Raw genomic sequence first — 27,957 nt, 5'->3', positions numbered from 1 at the left:
ACCTGGCTTGTGATGGCTACAACTAATTTCTATACAAATTGTGCATTATTAGAATCAATAGAAATGTTACAAATATTAGACATTATGTGGAAGGAAGCAGTCCATTATATTGGAGTAAGAATACTTGTAGAACTAGAGCCAAGGGAAAGGTATGCTGCAGTAAAATCCATTAAAAAAAACACAATGTTCATAAATAAAACCTTTACAAATACAAGAAGCAAAGAGGTGAAACTGCAGGATTTCTTGTCCAAGTAGCTTTTTTATTAGTGTTATATTGATCTGAGCTCAGGTGCTCACAAAAAAACAAAAACATGAGCTTTATGCCAAAATAATAAAACCCTGGTCATTTCCAGTTGAGGAAAATGATCATAACATTCTGATTCATTTCTTTTTTTTTTTAGATTAAAGAAAAATATGAAAATAGAGTTGAAGTACAATTAGGCACACTATTAACACATACTGTACACAGATATGCACACATTTTCATTATTACATATTCATATACTGGGGTTAAAAAAAAGACGAGCCTTCCTGTATGGAGAGGTGTGCAGAAGTTTTAAGGTGACATCATGGGATTGGCGATCCTTTAAGTCGATCAGAGTCCACCAGCGCGGCGGGAGCAATGCCGCAGTCCAGGGAGATGCGTCTGAAACCGGCGGAAGTGGGACTCCCACCTTTGCTACAGTAAGTGCTAATCGGCATCGATTCCACCGATCCGAGTCCCTGTGGAGCCGCTGAGCCCATTTTAGAAAGAACTTTGTGTAAACGCGTGAAGGGAGTCGGGGGTTTCCTCGCACTCCGCATGGCGCTCCCAAATTGCCACCAGGGAGACAGGTTCTCAATTCCCGTAGCCCAGTGAGACTAATGAATCCGCCGTGACATGGAACGTCCTCAAGCACTGCTTCAGCAACACCCGAGCATATTCCACCAGAGCGGGCAGTGAAAAACAGAAACCCTGCACTCCAAAAAGGAAACCACAGACTTATAAAACAAGTCGGTAAAAAAAAAATCTATGACAGCGGAATGTCAAGTTCATGGGGAAAGAAGGAACTTTCAGAGACTCCTTTCATGGTTTCTCCAATAAAAATATCATTTTCACTACATGATGGATCAAACTGCACATGCATTAAAGGAACAAAGAATTTATATTGCACCAAAAAAAAACAAACAAACACAAATCTTAAAGTAAAGTTGATGAGGGATCCATCTACTGGATGTATGTTTCCTTAAAAGTTCAGTGGTGTGAAGGAGAGCTCCCCCTGGTGTGCAGGTCAGTAGAAACTGGTTCTAGGTTTAAGGCTGCTACACAGTTTCTGTCTGACTGAAGCCTCTTCATGCTAAACAAGCAAACACACACACACACACACCCCTTTCTACACAAACGCAGTACATTCAAGAGCGGGCCTCCCACAGAGACGCACCTCAGGTTGTCCTTTCAGGGATATTTCTACTGATTGGGAATGACTGGGTTCATGGAACCACTTGGTCATTGTTTCCCTGCTGCTGAAAGAAGTCAAGCAGCTCAAAGGAAAAGTCAATTATTCACCATTTCATACAGCTCTAACCTCAAGACTTTAACTGTTAATCATGAGATCACGGATGCTCGACCATTTTTATCCCTTAAACGTTTAGGTAAAAAATGATATTCAATCCAACAGTGATGTGAAAAAATACTTTAGCCTAATTGGTTAAAAAATAAGTTTTTTTTTTTCTTTTTTAGGATTGAACTGTGTTAAACACCATAAAAGGAACCGGCAGCTTTTAGCCTAAACCATTATTCTGATGAGTCAAAAAGTGAAATATCCCTTTAAAGCTTCACCTTCTCGCAGGTTAAAAGTCTCCTTCAAACACAGTGTCTAAGAGTCAGAACAGAGCAGGATGAGCTTTGGTCGTCACGGGTTACGACAGTAGCTTAAAGGGGATGTGCCCGTTTCTATGGGTTCACTCAGAGGAACCAACAGGAGAAGCTATTAGGATGGAGAAGAAAAATCAGACAAAAAAGGAAAATAAAACACTTTGACGAACATTTCTTTAGACAAGTTTTAGGATGTGAGTGCGATTTTTGGTTGTCCTAAAAAAAAAAACATGAGTAGAGAGCTTCTACAGAAAGAGGCCAAGTTTGATTACAGCTGAGTGGGAGGGAGAATTAACTTGGGAAGATAAGGCAAGGTGTGGATCTACGCAATCTAGCCCTAAAAATAAATCCAAAACATTTGTGTTCTGCTCTTTGGACCACGAAAAAGCAGCAGCGCCTCACCCGGGATAAAGCTCCACTTAAAACAAACAAACGCAAAGAATCTATAAAAACTGAAGACTGCCATGTTCAGTCTTGGTGCAAATGATAGGATTTGTGTTCTTCACAGGGTGACAGACAGCGAGGCAGAGGTGCTCGTCCTTCGACTCCAAAGAAAATATCAGCTGGACGAGTGGAGTGTTTTTGCCGACAGGAATGTGCAAGGAAAGAGGACGGGCGGAGGTCGCACGCACGCACCTCCCTGTTCACGTCAACCCTCCCAGCCTGACCCCCGGCGCCGGGATGACCCCTTTCCCTGTTGCATTGCTTCTCTTCCTGTCACCTCTTCGCAGAAGAGCATTTGAGTTTCTGGTTGTATCTGTGGATGCGCGGAGAACGGGAGTGCAGCTTCACAAAGAGCTCGGGGAATTTGTACTGCGGAAACATGGTCTCCAGGAAGCCCTCCAGGAACACGTACACCAACCGCCGGTTCATGGGTTGGTACTGGAACATGTCGAAGACGCGGAGGATCCCCTTTCTGGTGGTCTCTGCTCCAATGATGTGTTTCAGTTCATCTGAGACAGAATACAGCGTAATCATCAGCTGATGTTAACCCTTTAGCTCCAGCGTCTACAGACTTTGACTACCGTAGCTCTTTAAAAGCAGATGTTATGCAACACTTTACAGTAGTGAAGTGCTAACGCCATCAACATAACTCAGCTGACTCTGACATGGGGCAAAGCTGCAACAGAATCCATTGGGATCAAATGTATCACATAAATGATCAGCGAGTTAGGGTATGTCAAAAAGCACGTGTTGTGTATGGCGGGGACACATAAGCAGTGGACAAATGTGTTGGGTGAGTGAGATGGGACGTGGGTCATAGAGATAAACAGAAAAAAAAAAAAAAACATGGAGTTGGTGAGTGTAATTTCACCTGGCATGATACCCAACAAGCTGGTCTTTGCTGCCACTCGCGTCCTCATGCGGATGCTCTTGTCCCGACGGGGCGGGCTCTCAGCCAGAATGCCATTGGGCCAGTAGGAGTCCCTAATCACAGGGAAACATACTCTGAGTTAACAAGTTGCATTAAACCAACCGGGGAGTTCTGCTCTGAGTGATTACCTGAACTTCTTCACATATTCTGCCACCTGTTCTGGTGACGTCAAGTAGTCTACATGATCTACAATTTTCCTGCAGAGACATATAAATGAGGATCAACAGTGTGCTCTTTTCAAAGTGTTCACTGTATGGCGAGCTGCTGACCTGTTGATAGTGTCTCCATAAGTGGCTCTAATCAGCTGCTGCAGAAGGTTCTTGATGTTCCTGCGCAGCCACTGGTTCTTCTCTTTGAGGTCAAACACCTCATCCATCAGCAGCAGCATCACCCGTAGTGGGATGTTGTCATCCACCTGAACATAAAGAAATCATTCACTGTACAAGAACTGGACTGAGTAACCCCTCCCCTCTGGTGTTCCAAACAGGAAGTACCCGCTGGCTCCAAGAAGCCAAAATCCCATAGACTTCTATTGAGAAATGAACAGCTGTTACTCCGTCATTGTATTGGTCAGAATAACCATTATTCATTTGCTACCTTTTTTTGAACATTTCTTGCAAATTCTCATTTTTTGTAATACTTTTTTTTGTAGTGAAAGTTATTCAAGTTATAAACAGACCAATCAGAGTTGTTGCCATAGAAATGTTGACACGTCTTGATCAATCTGTATCACGGAATTGACTTCATTTGGTTGGAGCCTTGAATTTTGGACCTCAAAAGTATACTATTTTCCCAGTTTATACTTCAAAGCAATTTGGAATTGCTTGGATCGCATTGGTCGCAGGGCCTTCGAGCAGAAGCTGATTCCCAGTCGATTCCCAGCCGAGCGCTGGGAAGAGTCACGCCTGCTGATGACATCATCTGTAACTGGGCAGTCGCGAGCGAATCCAGCCTACGTTGGTACGAACTAGACCGCGCGGTTCTTGATGCGACTGATGCGATGGCTGATCGCTGTGAAGTATAAACCGGCCTTAAGGTGCAATTCAAAGCTGTAATCTTTTTTAAGAACTGACAGTGTGCCTCATCTGTTGATCAATTCTGGTTGTGCTGTTGCAAACAAGGTTGTTTGTTTTTTTTGCAAATATGCTAATGACTCTTCCATACAGCATCTCCTTGTGCAAAGTGCGCTGAATGGTTGAACGATGCACAGTGACACCATCTGCAGCCAGATCACGTCGTAGGTCTTTGGAGCTGGTCTATGGGTTGAGTTTGATTGTTCTCTCCATCCTTCGCCTCTGCCTATCTGAGATTTTTCTGGGCCGGTCACTCCGGGCCTTTGCCTGAACTGTACCTGTGGTCTTTCATTTTCTCACTTTATTCCTCACAGCTGAAATCTCTTAGCAAGCTTTTTGTATCCTTCACCTAAACTATGATGTTGAACAATCTCTGTTTTCAGGTCATCTAACGGCTGTTTTGAGGTTCCCATGTTGACATTCTTCATGGAAGATGCAAAGAGGAGAAAAACTTGCTCTTGGCCACCTTAAACACCTCTTCTCATGATTGGCTTCACATGTGTATGTAGGTCAAGGGGTCAATGAGCTTGTGATACAAGTTTTGTGTTCCAATAATTATTGCTAAAGGTAGTCAAATCAATAAAAAAACAGGGGCGCCCAAATGTACGCACCTGCCTATTTTTGTTTAAGTAATTATTGCACCGTTTCTTTAAATCCAATAAACTTCACTTCACTTCTCAAATAACACTGTGTTCATCTGATATATGATACATTTAACTGAAACTGATGATCCGAACAACCAATGATTTATGAAGAACAATCCTGATAATTATCAGGGGTGCCCAAACTTTCTCATACCAGTGTATGACATCCTTTTGAAAACAGACCATTCATTGCACCTTATGTTCACCCTATAGTGCAGAAAATACGGTAAGCCGGTTTCTATGGGTGAAGCCAAAGGTTGAAGCACACAGACTGGTGACTCACGTTATCGTCAAGCTGAGCAGAGACCCGACAGTGTTCTGGGTCAATGTCCGACTTGGGTAGGAGTGGAGGCACCTGCGGATCAAACCAAACTCAGTTATCTGGTTAGAGGAACCGCGTCAGGAAAAAAAAACAAGCGTTTGCGGCTTTACCTTCAATACTGACTGTTTAAAGTCTTGACCGATTCTTTCAGACATGCGACCCATGTTGTCAGAAACTTTGGTCATTCCCTCAGCCAGACTATCGGGCAGAGATTTCACTGCGCTGGAGACATTCCTTATGGAGCTCCGCAGGGGATTTACAAAGGTGTCTATCTGAAAAAGCAAGAAACAAATACTTTAAAAAAATGTTACAGCAGTAAAAATTGTGACCAGGATTTTTCCAGAAATATTCGTATGTTAAAAAAAAAAAAAAAAAAGTTTAGAGACCTTGCGTGCAAATTCTCCTTTGCCTTTACTGTACGCTTTGTTCTCCAGGAAGTCGTAGACATAAGGAATCAGTGTTGGGCAGGCTTTGACCATCTCTGGGTTTAGCAGCAACTACAACACAAGTTACAGAAAGACTTAACAAAGGGCTACAAGAATAAAAAAGATAAAAAGACACACTAAGTCGTTACCTGAAGATAAGCATTCAGGTCTTTTTTTCTCTTCTCCAAAAAGTCCCTGTCCATGTTGTTGAAGGTTTTCTTTCCTGGAAGTTTGAGGATCGACGCCAAGTTCTCAAACTAAAACAAACATATAAAGGTATTTAACGAGTAACGGTTGCACCCTCTTAAACTAGTTTGGTGGGACCTACTTACCTGTACTATGATTCTCATATGGAAGTCATGGAAATCGGAGTAGCGGCGGTACGTGATCCAGCAGTCCTCATTGCCGTCTGAGTTGCGTCTGAACACAGTGATGGTGTACAGCGCGTAGGTCTTACCGTGATCGTTGCAAACCCCTGCAGCACCCCACAATCCGGGAAAACAAGTATCAGCTAACAACCGTCCGGCCACACATCCAACAAGTGGAGAGAGGAGGGGTTGATGAAGGAAGCAATGTAGGGGGGAAAGAAAAGTGCCAAGTGTGGGGGGGGAAAAAAATCAGCAACAGAAAGAACCAAAAGGCGTTGAAATGTGGTAATAAAGGGGGCAGCGCCGGAAAAAGAAAACCATTACAGAATGAAATGAAGAAGGCAACAGATGTGCGGATGAGTGAAGCTAGCAGGTGAAAAGGAAAACAAGCAGTGAAACACTAAAAGAGGCTTTTGAGTGTTATACAGTTAGCAACATTTTGTGCGAACCGTATATTTCGGAGTATAGGTCGTGGTGTTTAGCATAGTTTGGCTGGGGGTGCGACATTGTAATTTCAAAAAATATATATGTCCACGTGTTCATTACTTCTCCACTAACAACTGCTAGAGGGCGCTGTTTTAAAATCGACTACAGACAACAAGGCAGAAGAAGAGCCAGCCTGGTGGAACACGGTCCATGCAGAATTCAATGTAAATTCTCTGGTCGAAAACCTTGTTTTATTGTATTCTTTTCTTGGCTCAATCTTAATAATCTTCGTAATTCTGAGAAGCAAAACAACAATCCAAACCTTGCCTGAATGTGATAGATTCAACATTTTCACGTAAAGTCTAACCTCCTAGCTTTGTTCTATTTCTATTCTTGTTTTTTTATATATAAGTTGTATTTGATATTTGTAATTGTGTTCTTTTTGCATCCCTGAATGTCAATCACTGTAAAACGGCACAATGTGCAATAAAGTTTGTTAACAACAAAAAAAGGTTCAGAATTCAATGGATTTAGTGAGTTTAAAAGTGATACAAAGACTTGTCACCATGTTTTTTTATCTCATAGTTATCTGAATAATTATTTATATGCTAAGCTATTATAATAATTATTATTATTAGATTCCTCCTATGTTTCATGAAGCTAAGTGTGTTATGGTAGTGAAGTGTGCATAAACTCAGTCTATTATTATCATCTGTTATTACAATTTACCTTTCAAAATAAAATGTCTGTTCTTGGTCCCGAATTTCGTTGCATAAATTTCTACTAAAAGTCCGACTTTTATACATGTTTTTTTTCTTCTTTATTATGCATTTTGCGACTAATACTCTGGAGTGACTTATAGTCCGAAAACTACAGTAACTTCTTAAATTTGAATTAGTTTTAGTAATATTTTAATCCAAAAATTTGCTAACTTAATCAAAGACAAAAGCTATCAACTTAGGAAGGAAAATGTTTTAAATTAGCCAAAATGTCTAGTGAAACGTTTGTACAGTGATGAGGTGTTGAATTTACCCGTGTCAGAGATGAAGGCCTGTAGCTGCAAAAAGTCTTCATGGCAGGAGTTTGAATAGTCGTCTAGACACTAAAAATAAAAATAAAAAAGACCAAATAAACCAACAATGATAAATAGCTAGAACTTAAAATATTGTTGTCTCTGCATCTTAGTTTTACTTTTAATAAAAAGATGATCCATTTTTGAACTTACATTGCAGCAAACAATTCTAAATAGTCAAAAATTAAACCAAAAGCATTTTATATTTAGTTTTTTGACCAGTTCCTGTCTTAAATCTTAAAAGACGTCTTCAAGTTGTACATCTTAAAGTGAAACCTTAAATCTGGATTTGAAAAAACAGCATTTGATCAATTTGTTAGCATTTAGTGAAGTCCATCAGTGACTGTTTTCTGCGTGGAAACAACTGTGTCTCTATTGCTCCTGGAATAATTTTCATTTTACTCAGCCTGACACAAACAAAAATCTGTTTGTTCTGTCCGACTGCAGATCAGAAGAAAAAAATCTGTTGAAGGGATTTTTATGGGTTTGTTTAATAGATGAAACAATGCAACTTCTTCATTCCTCACAAATAAAAACTATCTGTTGTTCCAGGCTTTCACAGCAGTAAATCCTAAACTATGACTGAATCTAACTCCTCTGTAGAAATGCACAAAGACCCTCTGGATTAGGGGTGTTGGAAAAAATCGATTTGGCAATATATCGCGATGTTTTATGTGGCGATATTTGTATAGATTCAAAATGCTGTCAAGACGATATTTATTTAATTATATATTAGCGTTATATATGAGCACACTGAGCCTCTTTGAGCAGCTCTACACCGCACAAGAGCACTACAAGAACTCAGCGAAAAGCATCTTGTTTTGTTGTTATGAGAGATGAACTACTTCGTTTTTACTTAAGATGGGTACCGAACCGAAACTCTGTGCCATGTTGCTGCCAATATCATATAAAAATGCAGATTGCTGTGCTTTTTAGCGGTTCAGACAAAAACGAATGAAGCAATGCAGCAGTGCAGCGGCTAATGTACGGAGCCTCAGGCAAAATGTTGTGCAGAATCTCCCAGCAATAGATTGTAGTTCAGCGACCTGATGGATCAGAGTGATGTGTACAAGGCTCTGAAAAAAGGCCAACGTCGTGGCGATGAGCAGTGAAATCTGCGTTCACTTCCACGTGTGAGAAAGCAGAGCTGCAGCTGCAGAGCAGACTGGAAATAAAGCATCTTTGTCACATTAAAGCAACTGTCCTTCACCCTGTCATCCTGCTTCATCATCAATCTTTAGTATTTCTGGAAATCATTGATGTTGAGTTCCCCCCTTCATTTATTTTTGAACAGTTCGGGCTCCTGAAACGTTTAAAAGTACTGGAGAAGCTACATTAAACAATGTTGAAAATAAAAAGCACTTTATTTCCTCACTTATACTTTTAGAAGCCTCTAAAGGCGCATTCCTTTTATTTTTTTTGTTGCTTATAGTGAAAATATTTTGCTGTGGAAATCAGACAACGTTGACTGTTCCCTTTAAGATCAAATACTTCTTAATTTACCAAAATAAAAGCACTATGAATTTGGTTTGGTAAAAGCAACTTATATAAGAGATACAGTTGCAGTGCTTAACATTGTGATCATTAAATACAATTAATTTTACCATTTTATTACAATATTACAATATTACATATTACAATGAAAGGCGTATTAATTTTTCAGATAGAGTTTTTTCTAAGTCATACTCTTAAAAAAAGAAAAAAAAAGGAAATGTATTCATGTACAACATCGCGTTATGTCTCGGCATATGTATCATATGTAGCGCCAGATTCAAACCCGGGCTCTGGAACATTCCAGAGGTGTTTACACACATTTATTTCTGTGCTTCTTCTCTAGCTGTCAGTGAACAGAATATCTCCCTTTGTAGCCACATATTCAGACTTTGATGCAACCCAGATCAAACCCTAACATTTTTTCACAGTAAGGTTTGTGAGTTTGCACAGAAAATAAGAACAGTGTTGCTAAAATAAATTAAAAAACAGAAAATAAAATGTATTTTTCATCATTTTGTTTTAGACCATCTTGAAATTGCTTTTTTTTTGTCTGTACAACAAATATTCAGCAGTATAAAACAAAATTAAGGCGAGTTGACAACTAACCAGGTTTAAGCTTCCAGTGGGTGAGCCGTTAAAGGATTCTCCCTCGCCGTCATCAGATCCTCTGTAGCTCGGCTCCTTGAGCATGTCCAGCTCTGCCAGCATGCGTACGTACAGAGGGCTCTGCTTGAACGCTGGGTAAAAGCGCTCATCACGTAGCATCATGTCGTACACCTGTCACACGGGGAACACTACTCGTCAGCGCGTACAACAAAAAGTTGGGTGAGTCTATTTTAGTAAAGACCATCTAATGTTTGAACACCTTTCTCTGGATTTCATCAAAGATTTCAGGTGTGGGGTCATCGTTTTGGAGCTTCTCCCCCAGTTTTGTTATTAATGTTTTGTCAACTTGGACCCTGGGAGATGCCTGTTAGCACACAGAGAAGATAGAAACTTTATTTTTTAAAGCAAATATATCTTAAACTGAAAGAAGTTGATTAAAAAAGCACATTTAGTTCGACAGCATTCCATCTCTCCTACCTTTTCAGAGAGGTATTGTTCATAAACACCTAGAGCAGCAGCTTTCAGCAGCCCCTTTGTGGCGCTGGGCTGCTTCTTGCCGTCTTTCTGGCAGCTCAGCATGGCCTCCAGCTGCTGCTGGGCCGTCACCCTGTAGCCCTCAACAGTGAGCCAGAAGAACAGCTCCGCCTGAGCACCCGCCGCCTGCATAAAGTCTGGAAGCACAAACAACGGTCCACGTGGTACTCGTCATCTGAGGTGATGAAGTCAAAGGTCAACAGTTTCTGTTGGCGAACAGCAATTATGGCTGAAGAAACAGATTTTAAACATCTTTTTTGGCAATAGTTCTCAGATTTTTAGTAAGGATGTCCCTATCAGGTTCTTTTCTTTTTAGTCCCAATCTGATTCTGAGTCCTTTGACTTTGAGAATCTGCCGATCCAATTATTTTTTAACACATAAAAAAATGAACAATAAACTGATTAAAATATTTTAAAAAAGCTTTAGTCTCTTCAGAGCTATTGAGTATTTTTGATCATATGTAATTCATATCCCCCTCTAAAAAATCCTATAAAAAAATATTTTCTTTCAAAATTGTTGTTGTGGTATCAGTTTTTTTTTAGGAGTTTTTCTTTACCGAGAAGGAAGGTCTCAGGTTAGTGATGCCCAGTTAATCTTCATTTGTTTAGATAAAGTCTGTTTAGTTCTTCTATGACGGATATCTTATACAATTACCGGCAAAAAGCCCATTGAAATGACTAATGCTGTAATAGTGGGCTATATAAATAAATTGAATTGAATTGCAGGGCTGTACGGTGGGGCAGTGGTTAGCACTTGTGCCTCACGGCAAGAAGGCCCCTGGTTCAAGTCCCGGCTGGGGGACCTGAAACAGAACATCATTTGGGGCACCCAAATATCTATATTTGGTATTTATCTTTATATTAAAAGCCATTTTTTATAGTAAGTAAAATAATTATTTTTGAATTCATTTATTAAAAGTAGTATATGAAAAAAAAGAAAGAAAAGAAAATGGGACTGTATCATGAGTCTGGTAGGCGGAACCTTCGGCCCTCTAGCAGCGCCTCCAGGTGGCTGAAGACGGATCAACTTCCTGTTTCCGTTTAGAAGAACTTTGGAGAACAAAGTGAGCGTTCCTGTGGTTCCTGCTTTTAGACTCCTTTTTATTTTACAGGTTAGTATTTGGTCTAAGACCTAACACATGAAAGCCCTTAGCCCAGATAATTTCCAATTTGCGCTTTTGATGTAAATCCGGAAAGTTTAATTGATTTTCGGCGAGTAACAGCAGGAAAGCCGGCGCTATAGTGTTATTTTGTTTGCAAGACAGACTGTTTATAGCTCGTGTTAAAGGCTCGTGTTTGAGCCTGGAAGTAAGAATCGGCGAATATCTTGCTAACTTTACCGAACTGTTTTTGTGCATTTCCTGTTCAAACCGCTGCTGTATTCTGCAGCATTTTGTTGTGATCCGTTCAGGATCTGCAGACTTCTAGTTGTGCATTATTCGAAATAAGCCTGAAATATACAGCGCTGAAAAAAAAATCCTGTTGGTCAGAGACAACGTCCAATTCCTGAATCTATGTGATCGGTCCTCCTATCATGAGATCATATTGGGACATCCCCTAGATTTTAATAATCCACCCTTTTTTTTAGATTGAAATTGAGAGAAAACAAGAATAAAATAATATCATTATAACTTTAAAGTTGCTGGCTGTTTTCTGAACAAGATCTAAAGCGGCCTGGCTTAGGTTCCAGTATGCGTACAACTACACACACCGTAATCTGATCTGTAAAGTGGAGTTAGCTGTCCTCTTTGGTCACGAGGGACTGAGAAGCATGTCAGGCTGCAATAAAAAGTCTGGATTTTATGGTGATAGTTTTTTTTCTTTTTTTTAAGTTACCCATAAAGAACTGCAGTGCAATGTTATGGACGAGGATGTGTTCCAGAGGGATCACACACAGCTTCCCAAAGTTGGCCGCCAGTTTCAAGGCGTCGACCTCCTACAGAGAAAAGAAGCAGTATGAGATCCAGAGGAGATCCAGCTGCAGCAGCACAGACTGAACAACATTTATTGTGAGAGCATGTTCATCTGGATTCCCCAGTACAAAACCTGTCTCACCTTCCCAGACTGGAGTCTCTGGATCCTGGTCTCACACACCTTCTTCACAAACAGAAGACTGTTAATCTGGTTCTTGATCACATTGATGTCTAACGAACACAGAAAACAAAGAAGACATCAAATCAGGCTATTTTTGCCCAAATCCATCCGTGCTTTTATCTCTAAAAAACACATTTGTGTCGAGGAAAAATTGAAGCTTACCATCTCCAGCAGTGTCCAGAGAGCGCAAGTACTGCAGCTCCTCCAGAACCTTGTCTTTAACTGCCTCCAACTCAGTAGGCTTGTCTGTTAACTTCAGAATGTTCATGAAGGCTTCATAGTTACAGCTGGAGTCCCGAATCTGGATAAATAAATCAACAGCGTGTCTTATTCTGATCTAACTGTTTGGTTTTCTCTGGGTTAAACTGTGGACTTCTTACCATCCAGATGACAAACTGGTTGATGTAATCTGGGTCGCTCAGCTGGTTGATCAGAGGCAGCAGCACACCGCACGCTAGAACTTCCTGAAACAAATCAGGACAAAACTGTTTTATTACGTTTTTTTAAAGCAGCACCAAATTACAGATGCGTTTGTGCACTTACCCTCAAAAAATATCTCATGTTTTTGTTGTGGAAGTCTCCAGGAGGTAGTAAAAGATAGAGAAGCAACTCGCACAAGTCCCGAAGAAAACCTGAGACACACACAGATCATCAATCCTTCAAATCAAAGCCATTGGAACGGCGGGAGAGAGCACCAGTGTTTACCTTCTTCATCTTTGTGTGAGGTGCACACCATGTCTCGACAAACCTTCCTCTCCATCTCCACCTCTGCCTCGAAGAAGGAGTCGACCAGCTCTTCTGTGGTGTCCCCTGGTTAGATGACAATTTATGTTATTATCCGCACCCCTGAAAAACTTCTCAACTGTACGCCGTTTACATGCACTATCCAATCATGATCTGATTTCTAGAGTTTTCAAATGACATGTGGACAGGATAATCCGCCGTCCAATAAGTAAGAGATAATGCCAGATGAGCTGTCCACACGCAAAGGCACATTGAACTCAATACTTTTACCAAAAACATTAAAGACCTCCGCTCATAAAAGTGGCTAAAAGGATAAAAGTGTGCCTACTCCACTCCATTCTGATGCATCCACTCGTAGACAAATAGATCCATATCCGTCTTTGTTTTCCCTCCTCTACGCTGGAATTTGGCTCTAAACTGTACAACTGGATAGCTCCAAAATTGCTCGCCATTTATGTTGCACCGCTAACATTAGGTTGGGGGTGAGAGGGGCTGTGTGGTAGAAAGTGTAAACAAATGGATGATGGGATTTCAGTGGAGGCCTACGCCACGCCAGCAGTCCTGCCCACCATTAAGAGGCAAGTTTCCAAGTTTTTTTTTTTGGGCTAAATGCGGCATAATCAGAATTGAAAGACCACAGGGAACACTTTGAAAATAGATCAAAAGATGATCAGAGTGGGACTTGAATGAGAAACAAAATGGGTTTAGATCTGGACCTTTTCCTCAGTCTGCTCTGAATTGCTCACTTCTAATTTCTCTGGGTAAATCTTTTGTGGTTGGATGTTGTCCCAAGCACCTCTAAGTTGTAAATATGTCCAGTGTGAGTCATTTGGCCTCGAACAACCTAACATTCCCAGTCAGTTATGCGTCAGACAAATGCCAAGCTCAATGTGCTGTCTGCCTGCTTTGAACCACCGGTAGTGGTTGAAACCAGGAGGACTGAATTCATTGTAAACATACAGCCAAACGGTGGCAGTTTTGACTTCAACTGTACGAAGCCCATCGAGACGACTGTTGTTGTGAATTTGGGCTAAACAAATAAAATTGAATTGAATTGGAGACCCTGGAGAAAAATAGCATGTCTGATATTGTCTGATTTACTTTGGAGAGTAAAAACCACCAGCTTCTCATAACCAGACTCATCCTCCGGGTTGCCAACATCCTCTCAGAGATGACAGATGTAGTGTTGGGCAGGAAAAGTCCAAATATTATCAGTGTAACTTCTTAGCTTAGACTACCCTCTTACTGTTGCACACAGCTGAAACAGCACCGCAGTGTTCATTTCACAATAAAAGCAGTTTGATTCTGGTTGGTGCCGCTAGGTAAAAGACCCACTGCCATGAAAATCATGTTTTTTGTGTTCTTAACACAAGAAAATGGGAGATTTTTTTGACAATGGAGAACATGTACAGAAAAAGAAATTTATGAGGGGGTGGGGGGTTTGATCTGCACCAAAAGTCCCACCCACAATTTAGAGGTGAATTTCTGATGAACTACTGCTGCTCTGCAGAAATTATGTCCTAGAAAACGACACAGGTTTTTGGATTTTGGCTAAAAACAGCAAAATCCTAATTAGAACCGCACCGGGAACACTTTCTATTCTATTCAATTCAACTTTATTTATATAGCCCAATATTACAACAATAGTCATCTCAATGGGCTTCATACTGGCAATTGTATAAGAACAGAAAGGAAAAAAATCCCAAAAAAACAGATTCCAGAAAAAAAAACCTCATCGGTGGAGGACACTTCTTTTCATTTTGGAACTCCTGTACTTGGTAAATTCCAGTCAGCTGTGTCCAGCTTCATGACAGTTTCCTGTAATGTAATAAACCAAGTATGCGTAGATGGAGGCATGCCAAAGCAGCGAGTGAGAGAGAAAGCATGTGCGTACTTTGCTTGTCCTCCCGCTCAGCCAGGCGATCCTGCGCTTTTCTGAAGACACGTAGATGTGTGGCAAAGTCGTCCACCAGGCGTGTAGTGAAGTAAGGCTGCCAGTCCACTTCTTTTGAGCTTGACAAATAAAAAGAGGAAGTTTACTTTCTGAAAATCATTCATAAAAAAAAAACGCCAGACCTTAATAAGGTTCTCCTACCGTGTGGAGAACTGGATGAGGGCATTCTGCAGTGTTTGTCTGATCTCCAACAGGAACGACTCATCTTCACTCAGAGTGTAGTACCAGTACTGAATATAGTCTCTCAGTGCAAACTGGATCACCTAAAAACAGTTGGAGGGAACATGCAACGGTGTACTGGTGAATATAAAAAGAAAACTGCTAACATCTCAAATGAGGATCTTGGCAAAAAAAAATCTTTATCCGTTGAAAAACTGGACATGTGGTGCAGTATGAATAAACCCCAACAGTAGAAAAAGAAGTGTGTTCATACAAGCAAATGCAGAGATAAAAATGCAAACACTATGTGCCAGAAAATCAAGGCGTGACGCAGACTGAGTTCCGCTGGTCGACATCTCAAGGTCCACATGCAGCTGCAACAAGCACGCATTCATGGGAAGAGCATGGAGACCGCGGCAGAACAGTCAGCATCATCTGACCCTCACAATCTGCTGTGTCTTCACTTAAAACACTGAGGTCAAAACTCCAAGAGGTTCTAAAGCCACAGAAAAAAAAGGCTAAAACTAGCAAACAAAAGCTACTAAACTCAGATTCCTCATCTGTTTTATTTACCAGTTAATTAACTATTAACTAAAAAACAGCAACGTTTTTCAAAAGTAGGTTATGCTGACGTAACTTCGAGAGAAAATATCTAATCTCTGCAACAGCTGAGATCAAAGACAGGAGCCAAGACAATAACAATCTAGGTTTGGTTTAGTTAAACTTTACACACATAATGCTTAGAATGTGTGCACTGTCACTGGCAGTAAACAAATAAATGTCAAATGTAAGAGGTCAAAGGTGTAAAACCGCTGTGCAAAATAGGTTCTTTTACCACCTTGTCATGATAATTGTTAGATAATTATTAATAAATGCTTGTCATGTTTAATGTTTGGAGCCGGCATATCAGCTCACTAAAACCTATTTACAGATAGCACCTCTTGAAAGAGATTTCTCCACTAGACTTCCAACACTAAACCGTCACCACAGTGAGGGTAAAGAGCGCAAAGAACTCATTGTTGGGGCTGTAGATCGTTACTTGTGTCTTTGTCACAACTGCTCTAATGGGTGGATACGGGCTGGTCATGGCAAACACTTAAACAAAAAGTAGGGGGGCAAATAGGTAAATGCAGGCTCGTGCAGCCACCTTATGGGACATCATGAAAATGGAACGTAGCCCTGTTGTGCGTGTGGTAAGCGTATGGAGAAGTATTTATAAGGATCATTTCAGTTGTACACCCTTAAGACGTACAGGTGATGTTGTCGTATGGTGCCCTTGCGCTACACTCCTGTTGTTAGTAATGAGACAACCTCGCGCAACTACACGCAGTGTGGAGTGTGCAGGTGATGCGTATGTGTAGAACAGTAGGATGTCCACACAAACTACACTCTGATTGTCTAATGTCCTCATTTCTAACAGCCAGGGTGCATGCAAAGGATGTAAAAGGAACACTCACTTCAAACAGCACCAACTGGCTCCCTGCATCTCACCTTCTTCACCCTTACTTTCCCACACGTGTTGTTTAAGTGTTAACTACGACCTATAACCAGCACGCATGTAGAAATGTTTATGAACACTTTGATATTTCCTGCGGGCTACCTGTGTGTCCCCATTCAAGTTTGCCTATTGTCGCCCACTGGCAACCCGTATCCATCTTCAAGGGCAGTCGTGTCTAAGGCATTACTAGACCATCCCAAAACCCGCAGCACTCATAGAGGTCAACCCCCCCACACGGGTGCATATGTATATGGCCTAACTCAGTACTGTTGAAGACGAGTCAAACTCACTCACCTGCTGTAGTGGCTCATCAATGAAACTGGAGCCAGTCAGTCTCCTGTCAATCTTTATAGGCTTCAGCTCCAGCTTCATCTCATCAAGTGTCTGCCAAAGACAGAAGAGCAAACAGGATGGACGGAAATAAACAAAGTAGATGTTTGCCATGCAGATCTATTTTAACATAAAAGGAATTCCGTTTTTTATCTGTGCAAGTGAGCATGCATATTCTTTAATGTGTTCTGTTTTAAAATCCACTAAGTTTCTAAAAAGTCTTCTTACCTTCAGAATACCGGGTTGTGTAGGTGGCAGGTATGAATGTTCGCACTTTTCCAAGTGTTTCTCTGAGTTTATCTTCCCGTAAAGCAATGTAACCGCAAATCCCCTGGGAACAAAAGACGTTTATTGAGAGGAGAAGACATATAGCAGTGTAAAGTGAAGTAGTGCTGCTTACCCTCCAATGAAGCAGAAGATATAAAATGCCAGGTAAAATATGGCGAAAGGTCCAAAGGTGACAAAAAACAGCACAACTCCAAGACCCCCCCATCCCCAGATGGACAGACTGGCCTGAAATGAGCAAAACACCAAAGTGTCGACTTATTTGGAATTCAAAATTAACAAGGAATTGCAAATGTTTAGCTGCCATTGCATGTTTAAATATATTAATATTTTATTTTACCAAAGTTAAATTAATTCACAAGTTGATTTTAAAACAGTTCGCACCTATGTTTCTAAAATAGGGAAGGGAAAACAACTTTGAAAAAATAAAAATCAGATTTAAAAGACAAATTTGATTGCTGCTCTGAACAAGGTTTTTTTTACTGAGACAAAAACGTTTAGAGGTGAATTTCATCAAATTGAAAATAAAAGAAAAATAAGAATAAAAATCACCAAACAGCCTCCAAATATTAACAGAAATTCTTTGTAAAAATACTAACAGAAAACAAACATAACTTCACCAAGAAAGTGAAGTAACTGAGACATAAATGTTTTAATAATTATCTTTATGAGGAGACGTCTCCTTTACCAGTTCGGTCAGTTAATTGAATTATCAACATTTTAAGCCTTTAAAATATTCCAGTGAAAATGTTTTGTGGCATTTTTCTGGTGACAGAAGATATATGTAATTAAAATTAATCCTAAAATTGCATATGAGTATTTCTTCATTCAAATCGTTGGGAATCAGGAGCGGACAACAGAAATGCAGTTTGAAAAAAGCTTGTGGTTGTTAAGTAGAAAGTACGCCCTGAAGCTCCCTGCTCCGCTCCATTATGGTCCTCTTGTAGAGGACTAGATCCATTTGTGTCTTTGTTTTCCTCCTCTGTGAGCTGGAGTCTGGCTAAAGATTATACAGATGGATATCCCCAATATTGCTTGCTATTTCTGTTGCATTGATAATGTTAGGCTGGGGGTGTGATGAGCTGTCGCCAGCAGGAGAGCGTGTAAACAGAAGGGGGGGGGGGTGAATTTCTGATGACCTCCTGCCGCTCTGCAGGAACTATGTCCTAGAAAACGACACAGGTTTTTTGATTCTGAGTAAAAACGGCATGATCATAGTTAAAAGACCACTGGGAATGCTTTGAAAGTACCGTAGATCAAAGAATGATTGGAGTCAGACTTTAACTGTTTTCACAGTTGTTTTTACATTTTTTTCCTTATAAGTTTGCTTGATTTTTCATCAGGGGAGTACATTGTTGAAAAAAGCATGAAAAACCCTGGAGGAGCGAGATCACAAGACTAACTCAATGAGAAACTGTGGTGTTCCACTGTCAGATGAAGAGTCAGACTAGTCTTTTTTGGAAGGGGGATTTGGTTCTTTCTTGTCGTATCCTTTAGTTTTCCTGTTATTGTCAATGCAGGAACCCAAACTCTAGTTTCCAGTCAATCCTCTCTCCGACCAATCTAAGGAAACTGCTTCACTATTTTCTACATGTATTTCTCATTTTTTCCATGCTATCCGATGGAGAGTTAACAAATCTATTCTGTCAAGCTTTTTCTTTTTTTTTCCGTTTAAATATAAACCTGTTACAGCACACCTCCCTGTAACTGGTAAATGGGTGACTCAATCTAGGTCACACACCTAAGCAAGGTATGCCAGTTTCTAATCCAGGTGCTGGCCGCCTGATTATGCACAAAGCCATAATCCAAACACATCTCTTTAGAATTAAAACATGTTACGCATTCTCTACAAAACACTCCCAATTTACCGTACCTGCAAACCCCCAAAAAGTGAAACACTCTGGATCCATTCACGTTCCTTTCTTAAGTAAGAATCTCCAACCAGGAGCCAGAAGGGCAAGACAAGGCCTCCCCAGGACACTTCCTTATTGTTCTCAATGCCACAGGCAGCCGTGGTTAATCTGATAACACACGACACCATCTCCCAGCAATGTCACATTTACACATGATAGGTATGTAAGCTTCAAGATAAAAGCTGATTGTCAACATACTGACAGTCAGTGCTACTCAAATATAAATTAAAACATTTGAAAATGTTAACAGAAATAAGTCAGACTGTTACTTGACAGAAAAAAACAACAAGAAAATACAAAAGAAGATGGCAAACAGTAGAAAACCAAAATTAAAAAGAAATGAACTGATTTTTTTTCATACAGTAAGCAACTTAGATCATTTCATATCAAAGATAAGATTCTAATAAAACTCTACAAATGTGTTACAGCTCATCATTTCCACCTACTGTGGTTTGTTTCACAACACAGGAAAAACTACTACTGCACACCCATCGCTGACTAGACAGATAGCTAGAGAAAGAACAGCAGAACTGGATTTAAAAATGCAGACGGTAGTTAAAATAACAACTAAGCGTTAAATAAAATACAAGATAATGCAACAACTACATAGTCTTTGAAAAGATAAACAGAAAAAAATCAGCATTTATTTTAAAAATATGAGCAAAAACTAACAAATAATTGTACAATTGGAATTATTGGATCTAAATATGATCAAACTATACCAGAAAAGGCAGTATTTCGTTTTGTTTTCCACTTGCAAAAAGGCACACTCTTGTTTTGATTATATAACACATCACAGTTTATTTTTGTCTAATTATCTGGATGACTGCAAGCACACTGAGGTTTTTCTTTTCTTATAGTTTTAACATCTTAGGTGTTTTAGATTGGTTAAGGCACAAGTCAGCAGTGTTTTATAGGTTTGTTTGAAATTCAGCCCAGATGATAACCACAGAATGGTTGTCTTCCATCAAAAATAAAGCCAAATTGATTAGGGCCGAATCTGAATTTCCCCCTACGGCTTTTCTCTACCCCTCCAATTGTAGGGGCATTTGAAATTGTAGTGGTGTCCAAAATGCTTTTTTATGGAGGAGTGGTAGGGACCAGCTTAGGGTTAGTTACCCCACCGCCTGTAGGGTGATCCTCAGCAATTGTGAGAGAAGGAGAAATGAATTTCTTTACTTGTTTCATGATGAGCGATAACTTAGGTTTTCCATATCTCTCCATTTGGAGGGATAAATGTAGGGGTAGGGAGAAGCTGTGGGGGTAGGAGAAGAATTCAGATGTAGTCTGTCTCAACCCCTTTTGACATTAATAAAACAGAATAAAAACACAAAACTATCTGTTAGAAGAAGTCAAACATAATTAGATTAGTCATGATCATATGGTGGGATTAGGTAAAGAAGTTTATTTCATAAAGTTTATTTCTATTGAGAAATAAACAGCTATTACTCAGTCATATTTGTCAGAGTGACTTAACTCGTTCTTGTTAATCCTATTTTTTTCCACAAAATTCTTCTGTAGTGCAGGCAATTCATATTACAAACTGGCCAATTAGATGCCTCAATAAAGGTATGTGGTGCCCGCTGGTGCCAATGTTGAACGTTTAGAACGTTTGACAGATTTTGTGTGGTCTGCTTTGAAGTGGAAGGGTTGTGGACTTTAACAAGCTCACTCCATATTGGCAAGATTGTTGGTTTGCCATAGAAACGACGATTATACCGATTTGGACCAATCACTGGTTACTGATGACGTTTGGCTCTAACATGGTGTCGCAAAAAAAAAGGCGACTAAACTGACATTTAGTTGGGAATTTACGGGAATATGAACTGTTTAGAGACTGTAGTTGATTATTAGAATATATTTTTACTACATTTTCGTGTGTAGTCAAAGGTTTTAGAAAATATTAAATGTGTTTTCTGCACCCTTGTTATCTTTTCAGGTCGTAATATGCCTCACAATTTAATGACGCCTAACTAACCAAGGGACAAATGCAAATTCTGTTATTGACAGTGTTTAAAGGTACATTTTACAAGAAACAGGTGTTAACAGTGTTTTATTTTTTTAATTATCTAAAACTTAAATGATTTTCAGATTTAACATCACATACAAGTAAATAGTTAGTAGTTCTTTTGTTTTTAGCTAAATGTAGTTTTCCAAAAACTAAACAAATCTTATTTCAACAGCTTCTCCAAGCAGAAATCAATGTAAGAGCTTTTAGCAAGGCTGTGCCTATAAGACAGCGAGGTTTGGCTGTGAAGAAACAGATGGTAACTGACACTTCTGAGTCATTACAGCTTACACAGGGTTTAAACCATGAAGCATCTGTTCTGATGATCAACACCCAGGCCCATTGGGGATTCACACATTACAGCATTTTGGCAAATTCCCAATTAACCCAGAACCGAACATAAATAAAAACAAAAGAAAAGAAACAAAACTGTGAATACAACAGAACCAAAGTCTTGTGACATGAACAATGTCTTGAAATGTAAACATGGGACCATGCAGAAGTTGGAATGACTTCAGAAACTTCCATCCTGCTATTGTTATCACTACATTGATCAATAATGTATTTGTTAAGTCCACTTTACTTTAAAAATATTTCTCTTTCTTTGTTCGTAGGTATGCATTAAATTTAGACATGCAAATATGTTGATGAAAAAAGCAAAACAAAATGATCTAGTCTGTTCCTAAATGTGCATTACGCAGTGCAGGAAGAGTTGCTCAAAAATTGATCTATTTTTGTGACACAGTGCAAGCTCATGAAAGCTAAGCTGCAGGCTGGATCACTGACGTGACGGGGTAAAAGGTTAACTTAGTTCACCAAAGTCCTGCTCTCACAAATCCAGGGTTAATGCTCAACAGCAAGAGAAAGTACAAAAGGGCCACCACACCACACTCTTCTAATCTGAAAGGATCTTTAAAAAAAGCACAACATTAAATAAAAAACTAAATATTACTTTCCATATGACAAGATATTTAACCTGTAGTTATTAACAAGCTTTTATCTCAAAGAGTTAGCATATTTCCTAGAATTGAAAGCAATGTGAGAATAAGTATCCTGCCCATAGAAACAATGAGACAGCTCTAGGGCTCAAACCCAATCAGGTAGTTGGGAGCCCAATCCAACGAGCTACAGTAGTGAGCTATAATGTCTTCCATGCAGTATTTAATCTATTTAAATTTGACAAAGCAAGATATTTTTCAAGTATTTTTTAGAAGATTAGGTTGAATTTCATTATGATTTACTGTGGAAAAATATTTTTGAACAAAAAAAAATGTACAGGGCGTAATAGCAGAGATCTGTAATCTCTATAAGTAACAGCCATATTTCTTCAGTCTATCATTAGGCACTTTATGATGCATTGTTTATGCAGCCATTGGCTGAAATCCCAACAGTTTCTTTAATCAAAATCATCATCTAAAATTGGACAGCCTCTCAATGAGAAGGAACTCAAACTGAAGACACATGACAGAAAAGCCAGGTGGGATTCAGGTCTGGTGAGGTTTCTTAAACCCAATATACCGCCTACACTATCACCTGAGATAAAGATGAAGTCAGCCTCATCCCATCTTTAACACACAAACTGGGTTTCTGATGATATAGTTTCGCATTAAAGTTGGAAGCTGCAGACTGAAAATAAATATCTATCTAAACCTAATAGTGCTGCAATGTGTGAACTTCATTTCCATCTCAGCATATCCAAGACGTACCGTAAATACAAATGGACACACTTCCACAAAGAATAAGGTCTCAGCAGACGTTTACAGAGCTTAATTCTTGAGAGCTGTCTGCTTGTTTAGCAGGGCAACTACCTTAAATAACTGGAAGAAAGAAGGAGAGGCGTTCTAGATCTCAAGAAGGCCTTACGTGATGGCATCCTGGCTCCAATGTCAGCCCACATTTGAATCACAGGTCTATGCTACTCTAGAAACCTTGGTCTCTTATTAGATGAGGCCCAACAATTTGTGTCACAACATCATATACTAAAAATGTGTCTCAAAGACTAGGCTTAGAATAGGCTTAGAAACGAAGGTAAAGCAGACCAAGATATAGCACCAATGTTGCATAATGTCTTAGCTGTATAATACCTAAAACACTTACCTCTGGCATAATCATGTACCAAATTTTGCGACGATACGGAACACTAAAAGTCCTGTAATTTATTCAAATATGAATTTGGATTGTGTTAACTGATCCTATATCAAAATGGGGTACACAATGATAAAAGAAAATCTGTCAAATTGTTGTAGTATGACTTAACTAGAAAGCCGCACCAATTGATCTATTGTTAGAGCAAAAAGGCTAGTCAGAGGTCTTGTGGAGTGATATGTACTGGACTTAAGCATAATTGTTGTTTTATATTTACTGTACTACAACTGAACAATGTTGTGAGTTATTGTGAATAAAGATTTATTCCCTCTCCTGTGAATGCCTAGCTGTTGCAAATGAATGAGGTGCACAAAAATAACAATGCAGTTTGCTAGGAAACAGAGAACTTCCCATCAACCCCTCTGACCAATTTTTAAAAACGCAAATAAAATTATGTATTAATTCATCCAATATATTAAAAACTTTTTTGGCAAGAATCTTAAGAGCTTTTTTACTTTTACCCATTCTTTGTCTTTCAACTGCTCCCTTTAAGGGTCACCACAGCAAATTGTCCACCTTTATCTGATCCTATAGTCTTTTCCTTAATGCCCACACCAACCATTGATGGCGTCACCCACCCTTATGTCCTTCTCGACATTCTCTTTGAACTTCCTCTAGTTCCTCTAAGCCTCTTCCCTGTTATATTCAACCTCAGGATCCTTTTATCAACATCGTCTCTATTCCTCCTCTCAATATATCCAAACCATCTCAATCTGATTTCTTGCATTCATCTCCAAAATATCTACCATTATCTGTTCCCCTGATGGATTCAAAACCTATCCTTTCTATCCCTTTTCCATCCCAAAGAGAAACTCAGCATCTTCATCTCTGCTACCTCCAGCTCTGCCTCCAAAACCAACATGGCTGCCCTCACCAAAGTCTACTACTCATTTCCTTTTATTCTTGATGACACTCTTTAGTCACTCATCACACCTGAATCATTTCTCCGCCCTTCCCAACCTGCTTGCAGACGCCTCTTTACCTTTTCCAGAGACGTAATACTGCCTCAACTTTTGTAAATGATAAAACACATAATCGAATAAAGTTATAATCTAATCTAAAATGGGCACAAGATTAGTTTAACTCAATCTATTTTAAAAAAGACTTTGGAGTCTTAGTCTAACAATTTACACCTTCATTCTTGGATTCTGACTCCTACAGAAAAACATAACAAAATATGAAATATTTACGGTTTTGATTCATATTACACTTTAAAAGACTATTGCTTTGCTTTAGGAATTTTGCTACTACTATACAGGTTTGTGAACGCAAATGTTGTCTTTCTTTTAGCTCCCAAAATGACTTTCAAACGATTTAAATTCCAAGCATTCGTTGATGCAACTCATTTACTTGTGGACAAGCTGTCCGAGTTTGTCGGTACTGTGCAATCAATGTTCAGTTGGCCAATTGATCCACAGACAGGACTACCACAACACAATTCTCTTTACAGCTTGATGGATAGGGGATCCCTGTGGCTCATCTTGACTGTACATTGAACAATAGTTTAAAAAAATTGTCCAGAGAACTACTACAATACTCATTGAAAAATACTGTTCTAGGACATAGTTACTGCAGAGCAACAGGAATTCATTAGAAATTTTCCTCTGAATTGTGTGTGTGTGTGGGGGGTTACGGATTATTGGCGTGGCATAAGCGCCACTTTCCATCATCCCTTTTTTTACAGTTTCCCCCTCTAGCTTACAGCCCCTCACAACCCCAAACTAACAATACCGGTGCAACAAAAAGGGCGAGAAATACTGAAGCTAATCAGCCATACAGTTTTCCGCTAGATGCCCGCTCAGACAAGAAAAACAAAAGCCTGGTTTCCACTGACTGGTCTGGTAAGGTCCGGTCCGATATTTTAAGAGGTTTCCATTGTAAAAATAGACCCATTAAACAGTGCTGAACAGTACCTCTTGGGGGCCCCCCCATCGGTTGTGGATCCATTGAAACGGGAACGAAACGGGTGGGGAGGAGCCGCTGTAGGCACCCCTTGATTAGCAGAAAGTGATGACTACATTAGAAAGCGCCAATATAGCGCTCATTTCCAACATTTAAAAGTATTCTTAGTCACCCACAATCTTTTTTCAAATAACACTAAATTCCTGTTATACACGATGTATCAGAAGTAAAGCAATAAAAATATGAGCTGCTGTATGACCTCCTGCTAGGCCTGCACAATATACCGCAAATTTATCGTTATCGGAATATCAAGCAGTGCAATATCCATATCGCAAAAGTTAGCAAAAATCGCAATAAATGGTTACCTTAAATGTGCTAAAACAATCCTATGGCAGCTTGAAGCATTTAACGAATCAAATAAATCCATTTATGCATTTGACCAATTGGATGGACCCTTTCCAATGTTGACCAATCAGATGAGCCCTTTCATGTTAGATGTTTGCCTCCTACATCAACGAGGGTCATTTGGAGTATCATTTTTTTAAACTGTTGCAATGAGATGGTAATGATGTTCTTGGTTGTTTTGCCATTTGTTTATATACCGCAAATTATATCGTTATCGCAATATTGATCACTAATATCGCACATCGCAAGTTTTGCTCATATCGTGCAGCCCTACCTCCTGCTGTTGCTTTTATTGTCATCACACTACAATGACGCTATTACAGGTGGCGGTCTACACCAAGCATTCACCATGAAAACAAACCGCTCAGTGGAAGCGAAGCTTAACTGAGTCGAGACGATCGCCAGAATCAATAGGACCGTATCGTAGCACGCCTTATGGTACCGTACCGCTAAGTGGAAACAAGGCTAAAGATGTACATGGATCTGGTCGTCTTCAAGGTCCGCCTGTATGTATAAGAATGGAGCGGAGCATCGAGCTTGAGATCCACCAACTGTAGCACCTACATCAATACTACAAGCTTTTTCCTGGGAGATTATTTTGTCTGCTCCAGATTTACAATTCGAAAAAATAATTTCTCAGAAATGCAATTTTAATATTAATTTTCTTTATATGCGTCCTTTATCAAGATAGAAAATGCCACAATGAAGCCTCCTAATAGACAAAATGTTATGATTTTCAGAACTCAAAGATGTATGTAAAGCTGTCACATTGATTATTGCAGTCATATGATTACTTCAAGCTATGGAATTTAGTAGTTTTGTCTGCACAAAGTCGGGCGGATAAATCAGCATTGGTCACGTGATGGACGTGGTGAATCAACGTGAATGCAAGGCTGACTTAAAGAAAAAACACACAAAGAATAGCTAAAAACAAAATTTTACTTATACTGCAGAAATGAAACTAGGAATAAGGAATAATAAGATATATGTTATGCTTCGTTTTAGAGAACCTAACTTTTTCTCAAGACGAAAACTAAGAAAAAGTCCTACTAGTAGTAGTTGTATTGTAACCTGCTGCCTATACGACCAACACCTCGGCTTTACGCTTTAACATTGCAGCTTCTAAAGCCCAGCTCACCTGTATGTGTTGTAATAATACAGAAACTCGACACTGCCAGACTTTTATCATCATATGAACACATGATATTACCGACACAGTCAGTGTCCTGCTAATCCAGAACGAACTGTCTGTTGACACAGTGCCGGTATTATCTAAGCCCCTTAGATGTATTATCCGGGACTGACCGCCACTTCTAGCTGACAGGCTCTCTGGAACGCCAGTGGCTAGTTCCGTTCTCTCCCTCGCCTGACAGGCTCTGTTTACCTGTGGGGCTAGCACTCAGGCGCTAGCTGCGTTCTAGCTAACTAGCCTCGATCACCAGTGGAAAACACACGACTGTATCTCAGCCGCGCCAACTTACCTCAGCTAACATGATCTAATGGCTGTGCACGCGGTGGCTCTGGCTAACTCCACCACATTGTAACAAGCCAAGTTGAGGCAATTCTTTCCGCTGAAAGCAGTCTCATTGCAATGCTCCGTACTCTCTCCGGAGCGTCGCCATGTTTGTAAGATTTACATCTTGGGTGTCTCGGCTCTGGAATTCGCCGTGTCATTGGCTGGAAGGCGATGACGCAAAAGGCAGCGATTATCAAGACTGACGGACCTAAAAACGTTTTTATTCATGCAAGTATCGCATCATGGAAGGAGAATTTGATTCTCAAATTTGTCTAATTTGTAAAAGACAAAAATCAAGCTGCAGTTCATTATATGACTTGACCTTTACTGAAATAAGTAAACACAAATAATATGCAAAGAAATGCAATACATACATACATACATACATACATACATACATACATACATACATACATACATACATACATACATACATACATCGAAGGAAGGCAGATACATAAGTACAAACATACATATGTAGACACGTTCATGCATGCATGCATCTATGCATACCTACATACATTAATACAAAAATACATACATACGTTCATGCATGCATATATACATACTTACAGACGAACATAGGTCGGTATTAACATATATATGTACATGTATGCATACATACATACATAAGTAAATTTGTACGTACATGCATTACTTGCATGCATACATACATACATACATACATACATACATACATACATACATACATACATACATACATACATACATACATACATACATACATACATACATACATACATACATTAGAACATGCGTGTTTGCATCCATTCATACAAACCAACATAC

At 39.6% G+C, this 27,957-nt stretch overlaps 1 protein-coding gene across 2 annotated transcripts; it reads right to left on the bottom strand.

The window, feature by feature from the left end:
• Positions 1-239: 239 nt before the first annotated feature.
• On the bottom strand, positions 240-27,276 carry snx13 (sorting nexin 13). 2 transcript variants are annotated; one of them, XM_023959800.1, is made up of 25 exons: positions 27,113-27,276; positions 17,374-17,486; positions 17,202-17,304; positions 16,938-17,027; positions 15,128-15,249; positions 14,927-15,045; positions 12,994-13,098; positions 12,832-12,920; positions 12,669-12,752; positions 12,451-12,589; positions 12,250-12,338; positions 12,031-12,130; positions 10,138-10,331; positions 9,920-10,024; positions 9,661-9,831; positions 7,521-7,590; positions 6,027-6,205; positions 5,844-5,951; positions 5,656-5,766; positions 5,380-5,541; positions 5,231-5,302; positions 3,500-3,645; positions 3,359-3,427; positions 3,171-3,283; positions 240-2,808 (listed from the first exon to the last, which is right to left on the bottom strand). In XM_023959800.1, the coding sequence occupies exons 1-25, from the start codon at positions 27,122-27,124 to the stop codon at positions 2,573-2,575; spliced, it is 2,901 nt and encodes a 966-aa protein (XP_023815568.1). In that variant the 5' UTR covers positions 27,125-27,276; the 3' UTR covers positions 240-2,572. The 2 variants fall into 2 exon arrangements, with proteins under 2 accessions (XP_023815568.1, XP_023815569.1); XM_023959801.1 differs by having other exon boundaries at positions 6,027-6,169; positions 27,113-27,274.
• Between the last annotated feature and the right edge of the window lie 681 nt (positions 27,277-27,957).

Source organism: Oryzias latipes, chromosome 11 (assembly GCF_002234675.1).
Source record: "Oryzias latipes chromosome 11, ASM223467v1".
Classification (NCBI taxonomy): Eukaryota; Metazoa; Chordata; class Actinopteri; order Beloniformes; family Adrianichthyidae; genus Oryzias; species Oryzias latipes.
The sequence above is the reverse complement of the archived record's forward strand: the minus strand, read 5'-3'. Positions and strand labels throughout refer to the sequence as shown.

Coding starts and splice junctions, on each gene's coding strand:
- snx13 (XM_023959800.1), bottom strand. Junction 17,028..17,201: donor CACAACCCGGTATTCTGAAG/GTAAGAAGACTT, acceptor TGTCTTTGGCAG/ACACTTGATGAGATGAAGCT. Junction 15,250..16,937: donor TTGATGAGCCACTACAGCAG/GTGAGTGAGTTT, acceptor AACTGTTTTTAG/GTGATCCAGTTTGCACTGAG.